Consider the following 12,307-nt stretch of genomic DNA (forward strand, 5'->3'; position numbering starts at 1 on the left):
TCTTGGTGTCTCTTCTGAAGCGGGTCCTAGACTTTCTGTATGATGAACTGTATTTCTAAAAGGCTTCGGCGTTCTTTTTTGTCTTCTGTGCGGTGTTTCTTGTATTTTGCGCAGGATACCACTCCTTCACTCACTCTTTTGTCCGAACTGTATATCTGTCTCTGCTGTCTCGCCCACCCACTCGCTTTCTCTCCTTCGTATCTCTCTTTGTTCTTTTTATATCTAACGTGGTAGCGACTAGCCGTTGGTATTCGGCATAGGATGGGATGGTGGAATTGAAATTGTGTTCTCATGCCTCAATATTACTGGCAACAATTCCTTAATTTGCTACTGAAATCGTAAACTTCGTGAGCACACCCCATCTTCACCCTAGATATCAAATCTTTGTATGTCTGGACAAAGCTCGTGCCCTCACCAGTCACTCCCCGTGGTATCACTCTTATCTCGGGGTTATGTCAAACGGAGCTGCCCAGAGTTCGGCTCCACAGACTAAACCACCTTAGCGCAGCTCCGATCGCGAACGTCAAATCGACCCCGACCCTTTCCCTCCCACTTCGCTTCCTCGCCTCTCTCTCCTCTGCCACGTTGCGATAAGGCTCCGTTGATCAGGTCTTTCTTCCACAATGGCTGGCATGCTCAAGAATATGTTTGGCGACTCTCAGCCGTCAGATCCGGCCAAAGTTGAGGATGGTGAGTGCTGCCCCATTGGTTCTGGGAAGGCACTATTTGCTCCATTCTTCCTGTTGTCATTGCTCTCCTAACCTGTTCTTGTCGCTTTTCCAGATTTTGCCGACTTTGTGAAGGCCCCCGAGCCGTCCCCTGCGTCCATAGTAGCGGGGTCGTCGTCGGTCCCTGCCCTCGACACCCAGGGTGCCACCGCCGTTCCCTACACAAAATGGTACCGAGTTTGGGAGCGGACCTCTCCCAAGGACTTCATGCAGGAAGCAATGGTCATGCCATTGATCCTTCTGATTGTGGTATTTCATCTCTGGGGCACGCGCAAGAACAGACGGAGAGCCAGGGAATGGGCTCAGGCTCATGCGCCTGCTCTCCAGAGCGAGTTCGCGGTCGTGGGATTCGATGGCGTCCACAAATCCACCGGCGAGGCCGATTCTGCTCCTGCGGAATTGATCTCCCCGGAGTCCATCTTGAAGGAGAAGTCTGCGCAGGAGTTCAACTCCTATGCCACCGGCAGACAGAACGTCGCCTTCGTTGACATGTCTATCAAGTTGCCCAAGCGGCACAACCCCATCATTTACTGGTCCGATTATGCTCTCAGCTTTTTCTTCGACAGCTGGCAGGCTCCTACCGAGACATTCGAGGCAGTCGCCTACACCTTTGATGGCAGGGAAAAGGATTTTGTTCCCGTACCCGCCAACGATACTTCCTCCCTGAAGGTGAACAACTCGGCCTACGATGGCTTCATCTGGGCTGTTGTGCACAAGAACCACATGCGCAAGTTCCGCCAGGATCGCTACGATGCGTCGATGACGTTTACCAAGGACAATGCCAAGCTACCATCCTGGGTTACCGTTATGACAGAAAGTGCCGAAATCACCGATACTCTCCTCACACCTGAATTGATTCAGGCTATCGAGAAGGCCGGTGACTCTTTCAGATATTTCATTGTCACTGACCAGCCCATCGACAAGCCCTTGAAGTGAGTCATTCCTTGGTTAAAATGGAACGTCGAGACTAATACTACTCCCAGGATCGAGGAGACTACACCCCGGAAGCGCATCCATTATTCCATCTCTCTCCCCTCGTCTGCTTCTGGTTACTCCGCCACCATGCCACTGTTCAACCAGTTCCTTCGCTTTACTGACAAGCTTGTTGCGTCTGCTCATTTCCGTCCGGAGGTGATGCGCAAGATCAAGCACGTCCGTGAAGAAGAGATCAAGAAGCTTCGCCGCGCTGACGAGGAAGAAAAGGCAGAGGAGCGCAGGCTGGCAGCTGAGAAGATCAAGAAGGAGGAGCGAGAGCGACTCCTTCGTGGCATGACTGCCGAAGAGCAGCGCAAGTTCCTTGAGCGTGAATCGCAAAAGGGCCAGAGACGTTCTATGAAGAAGCACACCAAGAGAGCATGATCGCTTTTTGATTCGTTCCGATATTGGAAATCGTCGGTCTTTCCTCGGTGCTCCTTACCTTTATATCAATGTATTCATAATCATATTTGTCATGTGTGGGTGCGCGATGTAGCTGGGATTCGGAAGATGAACTTGAAAGCTTTCTTGGTGGGATTCTGACTTCACAGAGATATACTTTCGAAAAGCATTTACGAAAATCATGCACTTGGCCCTTTTAATGTCATCATAATCTTCCAGTTCGACAAGGTGTTAATAGTCCGTAAAGTGCATGCTTCGACATCCTCCCACAAAATCTTTGAATGAGCTTTCGTCTCTACATCCTTAGAAGTCCTCGTCGCCTCCTTCCCATATTCTTTCCACTCAAACTGCTTGCAAGTACTAGCATCACAACGATGCAGCAGATATGCCTTCCTTATCCTGAGCTACACCTTCCTCGTCTTCCCTTTTCCATCTCACGCAGAAGGCTATAAATATTCTGCGCCAAGTCTACTCCGTCCAATGCCGATTCTTTTCTTCTTCTCATTCTTCCTATCCAGACCTCCAGACCCTTACCTATACCACTTACTGAAGCACTATCAATATTTCACACTCGTTATTCATTCTTACTCGTTCACTTAGCTGCCGGTCGTCATCATGGTTTCCTCTCGCCGCTGGGCTATATTCATTCTTTTCCTCTCTGCCTCAAACCTTGTTCGTGAAAGCTGGGCATCTCCTCTGAATGAGACCATCGGAAAGCGCAACTCCCCTGTGCCCTTCGGAGCCATCTTGGACAGATGCGTCATTCCTGGTACAGTCGCTTTGACATTCGACGACGGACCGTTCGTCTACACTCCCGATCTCCTGGAACTCCTTAGTGCGTACGGTGCGCGATCGACCTTTTTCCTCAATGGCCAAAACAAAGGGAGCTTTCATGGTGACGCGGCTGTCGTGAGGCGTATTTTCGACGAAGGTCATCAGATCGGCTCGCATACGTACGTATCCACCGGTTCAATCATCCATTGCAGGAGCTCACAGTTGTGCTTAGCTGGGGCCATCATTATCTCACCTCGTTGGACTATCCCGCCATTGTCGCGCAGATGACCCAATTGGAAGATGCCTTTATGCAAGTCCTAGGATTCTATCCGACGTACATGAGGCCGCCTTTCCTCGCTTTCAATGGGCTGGTGCTGTCGGCCATGGGTGACCTGGGGTACCATGTCATCAGCGCGAGTATAGACACGAAGGACTATGAGAATGACCATCCCGATTTGATCTCCCGCAGTTTTGAAAAGTTCCGGAACGAGTTGAACGCCGGTGGAAGCATCATCCTGTCCCACGATGTGCATGAGCAAACCGTACATACATTGACAAGGGCAATGCTTGAGGAGATCCGCGCGAGAGGATTGCAGAGTATGTGTCTATTGACAGTGTGATTTACACTTACCATATGCTAATCCGTGCGACAGCGGTCACAGTTGGAGAATGCTTGGGGGATCCGGAGGCATTTTGGTACCGAACATCTCGTTGAGTCACGAGTCCTTGTAGTTAGATTGTGCTTGTCGCCTTTGATTGCCGTTCATTGTTTTATACCCTCTTCAGGGATCAATGATTGATTTGGAGCTTTCGCCCGCCACTAATCGTTCTGCTGTGTTGGACTGCTTCATTTGACCATTTGTCGCGAAAGGTAACTTTACTAAGTTATCTCTTATTGTACGGGGTAGGTAGTTAGGTTCAATGTGTATGCCTACAACAATCTTCGGCTCAAACTCGGAAAACCCTCGCATTTTCCCGCTTTGATACCATTTTCTCGCCACTCAGAAGAAATTTTGCAATGCGTAATTTTATTTTGTTTATTGAACTCGCGGTCCGAGCCGTTTAGAGAGATATAAATATAAAGAATGCTCGAAGCTGGTCAAAATGGTTGTCCAAGTCCTCCTGATTTCACGTTCACGTCACCTCTTTTTCTGGGCCGTCGCCCGTCACATTACCAGCGGCGAAGTAGAGAACCATTCTTCTATACCCAAACATTTTACCTGGGGCTCGATTTGAATTTCTGAAGTGAAAGATAAAAGCTCCACGGGGATTACAAGCTATCCACTCGAAACGTCCTCTACCTGCTCCACTGAATATCGAGCATAGCACCTCGAAGATCCAATATCCTATACTTGTACGGCCTCCGCCGCCGCCTCCCACTAATTATATACAACCCACCATGGGCGACCTCCGCACCAAACTCAAGCGGATACTGAGTCTCAAGGCACTCCGTCAACGATTATCAGATGCGGGATGGGTCCTAGCCGCCAAGCAAGATCTGGACGATACTTATGATTTTCCTCAGAGTCGATATGCGGGCCAGGGGTATGATGACCACAACTTTCCTTCGTCCAGGTGGGCGGGACAGGGGTATCAGCGGGGATGAATCGTATTGCCTCCTTGACGTTTGACGTCAAGTGTGGCCAGTGACGAGTGATGACTTCATGCTGTGTGTATATGTATTGTTGTATGTATAATCTCTAATCTAAATCTATTCTACTCACATCATGTCTGGTGTAGTGGTACAAGGATGGGGTCAGTTATAGTTCGCCGAAGATCTTAACCCGCTCTTCGATGGGCTTCTGGGTCTTCTCGCCTGGTTCGCCCTCCGGGCTACCGAAGACGAGCTGCGCGATGAGGCGCCACTCCGAGGGGACGTCCCATTGTTTTGCGACGGGGGCGCCGATGAGGGGATTATAGTGTTGGAGGTTTGCGCCGAAACCGAGAGACTCGAGGGCTGTCCAGACTGTTTCGTGGATATTAGTATGCGCGAGCGCAAGTGCAGTTGGTACGGGGAGAAAAAACGTACGGAAGTACTGATGCATGGCGTTCGAGTGCTCCGCCCAGGGCTGGAAGTGCTCCTTGTAGGTTGCGAATTTCTCGGAGAAGGGCTTGATGTGTGCTGGGTCTTCGTAGAAGAGGATCTATGGCGGGGTGGGTTAGTTTTATGGATCCGTTTTTAAAAGTTTCTGATGGAGAGACATACCGTCCCGACACCATTCTTCATGCCCTGCAGCTTAGGGAGGGTCTGGTTCTTCCATGTCGACTCGGGCACGGCGCCGCTCTGGACGAGCTGCATGAAGGTGTCGATGACGATTTCCCAGAGGCGCTCGTGCTCGGCGTGCAGGAGTACCACGAGCCGCGTGGACTGGGTGTTGAAGGAGCTGGGGATGTGCTGGATGGCTGCGTGGACGAGCTCTTCAATCTTGGAGTCGGGGACGGGGCTGTTTTCCCCGAGTTTGTAGATTGTGCGGCGGGCTTTGGCCAGCTCGATGAGCGTGTCTGTGTTGGACATCTTGGATGGGGCCGCCATGGTCTGCGAAGAAGTGAAGGATCTATGTGCTCTTGATAGTGTGGATGGGATAAGGGTTGCTCTGCTGGTGGTCTGGATGGGGACACGAAGGAATGAAGATAGAGGGGAACGAGAGAGGAGTCGCGGGGATGCCATGTTCTTGTATCTGTATTTGTACTTGAGCTTGTGGATAAAGTGGCGGAGAATAATTCCGCGTAGTCGAAGGGCAGTTATATATCTATCGAGGGGAGGGTATACTACAAAGTATCAACACCACGTGGGATAATGTTGATATAATCCCTAGTCAGCCTAAGTAAGCACGGAATTACGGAATAATGGACTATTAATTTTTCATTTGATAGTTCAACGTAGCTAATCAGATCGATGGAATTTGATAATATACAGATATAGCGGTTTACAGACATAATCCCTATTTCAATGATCTCTGCAACGACAGCAGGCATCTGTTGGATTTGGATCTGTATCTGATCTTTGATCTGCGTACGGAGTACTGGATGCCAAGCTCTGACTGCCTAGGTAGATTCCGCGACGTGGGGATGTCCTTGAGTTCGACGACTGTGATGAGTCCGAATGAGATCGAATCTGTACTTTGACACTGGAGATAATCCCTCATTATTGAAATAATGACTTCTACTGTATCCAAAGCTGTTTAACAGTCTGGACCCTTCCGGATATAACGGTCTGGACCATTCTCGCACGGAAGACTGTAGACAGGGATGAATGACATCATATGCCCGAACTCGAGCCTAACTGAATACGGACTAGTCAGGGCATTGGTCAGGAGGCAACTGAGCATTCATGCAAAACTATCAAAGCACATGAAAATAGCTACATGAGGTGTCATAAGTAACAGTCTCGGTATCTTAAAGGTGTTCTAATATACATTATATGCGAAACAAAAGCCGCCCATAATAATGTCCGAAAGGTGTCGCCAGGATTAGATGACGGTATTGATAACCGAAAATAAAGAGCTAAATAGGTCCGAGGTCTTCAAATCTAGACGTTTAAAAAGTTGACTATGCTGCTAGAGCATGATCTCATGGTAAAACTTCGATGCTGGCTGTTAAATGAAGAAGCGAGCGTAGTCAGGAGACTGCAAGACCTCTAGGCATGCCATTACGGCCAAGAACGCTGCAGCAGGCACTCACTAGGGGACAAGCCACTATTGTTGCCCAGATACCAGCCTTCTGCGATCAACTGGCTTTCCAAATTGAGCCAGTGCTGTGCCTTACCACCAGCCCCAGTTTTGAGGTCCAAGTCGCCAAGGCGGATTTCCACTGGTCCCATCTCATCAGGCGGAATCTAATATCGTTAGTCAATCGTCTCAGACATAGAGGGAGTCGAATGGCCTACCTTGATAAACATCGTGCAGTCTCGCAAGGTCATCGCAAGAGACTGCTCACGAGACTGCGCCGATGGCCCATGCAGCCCCACATCACGCATAGCCTTCTGATGCGTCAAGAGTTTCTGCAATGTAGGGTTGCGATAGAGGATCCTTGCCAACCTGGCTTGGTCTTCACAGCCCTTGACATACTTGGCTGCACGAAGGACATTCTCGAACTTGTCGGACACCAGGTCCAACGGACAAAACGAGAGCTCTTCCGAACCACCTGCTCTCCGACTCTGGTGATTCTTCATGTCCCGCAACGCACACGTGCGACATCTCCGAGCATTAACTGGTGCTGATGGTGACTGCAGGAGCCATTTGGGCTTCAATTCCGCAAGCACGGTACCAGGGGCACAAAAAGTCGTCATATCGGTAACAAGAAGCCCACAAGGCTCTGTGACCGAAAGATACACCCCTTGACGCTTCTTGGGACGTTCGCCATTGCGCTCCGCCGCGCGTAATTGCTCATTGCAACGTTGCACAAGTCCACTCGGAAGGTACACAAGCTTCTGGTCCACCAGTTCGTCAGGACTGAACAATGGGCGGATAATTCTGTCGAAATTACGCGCAATCTCCTGGTATGAGATTCCTGTCTTTGTTTCCTTTCGAAGTCGAAGCAATGTCCCCTTGAATTCTGGAGGAACAATGAAATGAGGCCCAGAAGTGCTATGAGTGTCCGTGGGGCCGATGTGGCAGGGCGAGGGAGCTGAAGCAATACGATAAATGATATTGGCTCCACCCTCAGCGAGATATATGAGTTGAGCTCCAGGGGGGAGCTCCAGAAAAGTGGGTTTTGTCATTCGTCAAGTGGCCAGTCGATGTATGGTACTCTCTCTCCGTATATGAACCATTGTCTCCTAACGAAAATTGGTTTCTGGAAGACCAATAGTTATGGAGGAAACCTCCAAGATGTTGTTCGAGTATACTGAGTTGATTTTCCTCTTTGCACACTGTTAGATAACGGTTAATATACTCAAACAAGTCAAGCACGTGAGCCCGAAACGAGTAGTGTAGTGCAGACTTCAAATTGACGATAGGACATCAAAGCTGTAGCATTGGCGAACAGGAATCGAAAATAGTCAAAAGTTTTTTGGTATCTGTCTCAATTTACTTCTTTCGCTGAGCCTGATTGAACACTATGATCCCGGAGACGCAGTAGAGTAGGGCGAAGTAAACAGGCTCTTAGAGGTATCTATAGCAGCCTGAATCTGCTATTCTACCCTAACACCGTGGAAGTGTGTAGTCAACAGTGTCACTGGTAGATATCCACCGGAAAAGAACCCCAACCCCGATACCGTTTAGACCGAATGGGATTAGATCAAGGAGTCTGTGCCTGGTTGATAGCCGATGCAGACAGAGTGCCAACTTCGTGGTGTCTGTGGCACTTGACCCTGGGAGTCTTAGGCAGGTTGCACCCAATCAGGTTGGTGGCGGCCAGAGTAGTGCGAAACGATTTGAAGATCGTCTCAATAAGTCAGTAGCCTGAGTGCATGCGACAGCGGAGTATTGCTGGGGAGAATTGCAAGTTTTTCTAAGTCTGAAACGAGAAAAGGGCCACCAAAGAGCACAACACGGTTCAAACAATATAATAAGTCGCCCAGCAGCTCAGACGCTCAATCCTCGGGCGTCGGGCACGCCGACAGCGTTGTCACTGAACAATCGACAACGGCGCACGGCTCTACCAAATAGGCGGTCAGCACCGCATCAGAGGCCTATTAATGCGCTCAGACGACCTCCAACACCCTGAAGGAAGAATGATGCGTGGTCAGTTGATGCGATGGCGTACCAGTGACTGGCAGTTGGATCATGCAAGTAATATGAGAAACTGAAAAGGAAACCAGACCGACAAGGGGTTCATGATCCAGTTTCAAAGTGGTCTGCTCGGGTCCCCCTGTGTACCGTGGAATGGGCCTCACTAGCGAGCAAATAGAGGCGGAAAGGTCAGGACGAACAACAAATAGAGATAATCATAGGATAAGGTGCCTCTCTACGGAGTTACTCCTATGCTTTCAATCAAATCATCTTCGAAAGATGACGCAAATTGAAGGGATTTGCCAAGGCATCCTTTTCATCTCGCATAACCTTATCATCCACCTTGACTCCCCCGAAAGGAATGAAGCAGAATACCCGCCTCACGGTCTGTCGAATTGGCAAAACCACCAGCATGAGGCATTACTGGGGTCTTTCGGAAAAGAAAGTAAAGATAGTAAGGCTACCGGTAACTGATGACCAACGTATCAACCTAGAGTACTCAGGCGATGGGTCCATCCGTCGAGTCCTTCGGTGCAGCAGAGCCTGTCGCATCTTGGCTGGATCGATAATATACACTGGAAAGTTAAGATATACAGTTTGAGATAGTGTACACCTACATGGCAGTCTGTCAATAGCAGGCAGGAATCAAGCGATATCATCTGCGGTGTATATGAGTAGTGGCGTTGCAGAAGGGCTCAAGACAGCAGTAGCTGCAGCATCATGTATAGTAGCAAGATTGGAAACAGATGTCGTCATTGGGAGGGACTAACTGCGTAAGCTCGAGCACAGATGTTGCAAGCTTGACTGCAAAAAAAGTAGCAGATTGAAGTTTTGAACAATCGCGATACTATACGGATAGTGCCCCGCCGCTGCTGTGCTTGTACCCCGCGTTCTTGAAAGAGTATCCGGTCGAACATCTCGACCTCAAGATCCTACCCCAGTCAAGTCCCATCGCTTCAAGTCACAATTGGGAAAAATTGAATTATCACCGACGAATAGACTTCGCCAACGTTCCCCGTCCAATCTACCGAAATCATGGCATCTGCAGACATTGCATCCATCCCGACTCCCCCTCACTGCACGGCAGACTTCTGCTTGATTCCGGTGCGTCATCCATCCACCCAAACCACTCCAGAACCCATCAATCCACCCGGGATCTCAAAATGGCCAGCGCATACATACAGATACTGACCTTATACTCTCAAATCACAGATCGGGACCTCCTCTCCTTCCGTATCCTCCCAAATCGCAGACGTCCAGCGCCTAATCGAAAAGTCCGGACTCAAATACGTGATGCACTCGGCTGGTACAACATTGGGTACGTTCTGGAATCCTGCAGTCATCCTGAAGCTGGTCGACCGGTGCGGTCACTGATACCGGTTCTTGAAATAGAGGGTCCCTGGGACAAGGTCCACCAGGTCATTGGTCAGGCGCATATGCTATTGCACCAACAGGGTATCGTTCGGATCCAGACTGATATCCGGGTTGGGTCGAGGTTTGTACTCTGCTCTTCCTACTCCCTGATTTGGTTTTGGCGCTAGTTGACTCGATTTCCCGTTCCAGGACTGATAAGGAGCAATCGTTTGAGGATAAAGTGAATAAGGTGCGGCAATTGTTGGCACAGGATCAGTGAACGCCATTGAGTGCTGGTAAAGAGAAGTGTGTACGATCATCTGGCGTTGCGGGTTCTAAAATATGCAGTTAATTCTATATTGGTCTAGGGATACTATCCACATTGAAAATCGCCTATAGATATAACACAACAAGGCCCAGATATCTGAGCTGCATCATTCCGAACTCCCAAACGCCGACCATGCACTGTGCGACGCAGAAATACACCTGATTCAAGAATATCGCAAGATTGAAGTAATGGATGAGCGGCATAATACGACACCGTGGCTACAATGTTATGCCGCCGCCGAGAAGACTTCCCCAGTCTCCCCCAACCCAAACCCAGTCGCCCATACTGGGATTCGAGCCCGACTTCGCCTGCTGTACTAGCTCAACCAACCCCTTGAAGACGTTCGAATAGGTTGAGGCAGAGCTCGTTTGCGTGGTCGTGCTCGAGCTCGTTGTCAGATTGGTACGCCCAACAGGCGAGGTGACGTTATTCAGCTTATCCACGGTATCGATAGCTGGGCCCTTGTCAAAGAAATCCACCAAGATAAAGGCCGGCTGACGGCCGTAAGCGCTCTTGCACTTCGCCGCTGTGTCTCCTAGATTCCCCGCTCCGCCGGAGGGTGCATTTGTGGTTGACACGTAAGTGGAGTTGGGATACTCAATATCCAGGATGGTTGTGGCATACAGGAAATGGTTCATGAGAGGCAGGCGGTTGGACGAGAGCGCAGCGGAGAGATCATTCTTCACGCTGGCCGGTCGGTCGGGATTGCAGGAGAAGTTCGATGGCGAAGTGACATCATAAGACGTCTCCCAAAGAAACGTCCACTCAAGCATAAGGTAAGAGGCATCTGTGTTGGAGTCCAAGGACGCCACAAAGACCATCAGCCGAGTCCCATTATTGATCAAAGTCTGCAAGGTAGGCCACGAGCTTGGTGCGGATGAGGAGGAGGAGGGTTTATATGCGTAGTCGACTATTCCTGCAGTTTCGAATTCGGAATTCAGATCGGAGGCAGAGGCGTTATCAGAGTTGACTAGCAAAACTGTGACGACTGGAGCGGAAGAAATGTCAACCTTCAGCTAGCCATGCATAGCCGATTCAAAGACAGGGACACACCATCATTCGGGTTCGAGTCTAGCCAGCGCTTGATCTCTTTTAACCATGTGCTCAATTTCCCCGCGTCCAACAGCTCACAGCTCGAATGGCACAGGTGCCACTCCGAGTTTTGCAAATGGACTTGCGCCGTTACCATGCGAACGCCAGCGTCTAGCTGTAAAGTGGTGTTGTAGTATCTATAGTAAGTATTAGCAAACGCTTGGCTGCTGCCGTACAATATGTCGCGAATTCAACTTACTGGTTCGCTGCGGTCGAATAGCTGGTCGATGCATCTCGTACAAACGGACTATCGTGCGCCCCCAGATGGGTGATTTCCCCATAGGATTTTGAGCAGAGACTAGGAGAGTTATTGCATGTTGTGTCTCGAGGGAGCAGCGTCGTTGCGGATGTCAAAGGGAGAAGTGCTAGGACACCGAGTCCTAATAGTCCTAGCATAATGGTTGCCTTTCCTGTAACTTGTGATGAACAACACGACACTGCTATCTAGATGCGACTCTGCAAGTACTGGGGTAGAAATAGATCTTCGGTATGCAGATTCCCGGAATGTAGATATTCTCTGCAGCACAAAAATGCAGAGGAAACTTGTTTCAGGTTGAAATGGGAAAGGGGATTGATGTAATGAAGAATGGTGGTGAAAACCAAGATCTGAAATAACTGTTTATTATTGACTATCGAATGTAATCTGCGCCAGGCACTTGATGGTATATCCACACTGTCTAGAAAAAGTATCAACTCAAACTCGCTATCCACCAACGGGCTTTTGCTGGACAGCTCGACATCACAGTGATTGCGTTGTGAGATCCACTTAGTATTGAACGTCAGAGAGGATTGGAGGTGATCTGACAGTGCTGACTGGGGTGGTGGGCCCCTGTCCCACAAAGAAAGTCAGAAATGATTCAGTCAGCCTGGGCCGCGTTGCCTTTGGGACTATTCTTAGAACGGAATACCCCAAAATGAAGGGGCTAACTCGCCGAGGAAGGATACACACGCCATCTCTGTGGCTCAGATTGTTTTGCATCTTT

At 49.5% G+C, this 12,307-nt stretch overlaps 6 protein-coding genes across 6 annotated transcripts; 3 read left to right on the forward strand and 3 right to left on the reverse strand.

Annotated features, from left to right (window-relative positions):
• Positions 1 to 623: 623 nt before the first annotated feature.
• Aspvir_007424 (CCDC47 family protein) lies at positions 624 to 2,087 on the forward strand (the record flags this gene model as incomplete). The annotated part of the gene is made up of 3 exons (XM_043270606.1): positions 624 to 690; positions 784 to 1,660; positions 1,712 to 2,087. The coding sequence occupies 3 exons, from the start codon at positions 624 to 626 to the stop codon at positions 2,085 to 2,087; spliced, it is 1,320 nt and encodes a 439-aa protein (XP_043126541.1).
• A 633-nt stretch (positions 2,088 to 2,720) lies between these two features.
• Aspvir_007425 (chitin deacetylase) lies at positions 2,721 to 3,594 on the forward strand (the record flags this gene model as incomplete). Its single annotated transcript, XM_043270607.1, has 3 exons — positions 2,721 to 3,058; positions 3,112 to 3,476; positions 3,533 to 3,594. The coding sequence occupies 3 exons, from the start codon at positions 2,721 to 2,723 to the stop codon at positions 3,592 to 3,594; spliced, it is 765 nt and encodes a 254-aa protein (XP_043126542.1).
• A 1,045-nt stretch (positions 3,595 to 4,639) lies between these two features.
• On the reverse strand, positions 4,640 to 5,547 carry Aspvir_007426 (nitroreductase family protein; the record flags this gene model as incomplete). The annotated part of the gene is made up of 3 exons (XM_043270608.1): positions 4,640 to 4,845; positions 4,909 to 5,023; positions 5,086 to 5,547. 3 exons carry the CDS (start codon positions 5,545 to 5,547, stop codon positions 4,640 to 4,642), a joined length of 783 nt encoding a protein of 260 aa, XP_043126543.1.
• Positions 5,548 to 6,528: 981 nt separating this feature from the next.
• Positions 6,529 to 7,599, reverse strand: Aspvir_007427 (inositol-pentakisphosphate 2-kinase; the record flags this gene model as incomplete). The annotated part of the gene is made up of 2 exons (XM_043270609.1): positions 6,529 to 6,714; positions 6,766 to 7,599. The coding sequence occupies 2 exons, from the start codon at positions 7,597 to 7,599 to the stop codon at positions 6,529 to 6,531; spliced, it is 1,020 nt and encodes a 339-aa protein (XP_043126544.1).
• Positions 7,600 to 9,586: 1,987 nt separating this feature from the next.
• Aspvir_007428 (thiamine-binding protein) lies at positions 9,587 to 10,184 on the forward strand (the record flags this gene model as incomplete). Its single annotated transcript, XM_043270610.1, has 4 exons — positions 9,587 to 9,655; positions 9,764 to 9,869; positions 9,944 to 10,046; positions 10,115 to 10,184. The coding sequence occupies 4 exons, from the start codon at positions 9,587 to 9,589 to the stop codon at positions 10,182 to 10,184; spliced, it is 348 nt and encodes a 115-aa protein (XP_043126545.1).
• Positions 10,185 to 10,450: 266 nt separating this feature from the next.
• Aspvir_007429 (uncharacterized protein) lies at positions 10,451 to 11,720 on the reverse strand (the record flags this gene model as incomplete). The annotated part of the gene is made up of 3 exons (XM_043270611.1): positions 10,451 to 11,220; positions 11,286 to 11,461; positions 11,524 to 11,720. The coding sequence occupies 3 exons, from the start codon at positions 11,718 to 11,720 to the stop codon at positions 10,451 to 10,453; spliced, it is 1,143 nt and encodes a 380-aa protein (XP_043126546.1).
• Positions 11,721 to 12,307: the final 587 nt, after the last annotated feature.

Source organism: Aspergillus viridinutans, assembly GCF_018404265.1.
Source record: "Aspergillus viridinutans IFM 47045 DNA, scaffold_5, whole genome shotgun sequence".
Taxonomy (NCBI): Eukaryota; Fungi; Ascomycota; class Eurotiomycetes; order Eurotiales; family Aspergillaceae; genus Aspergillus; species Aspergillus viridinutans.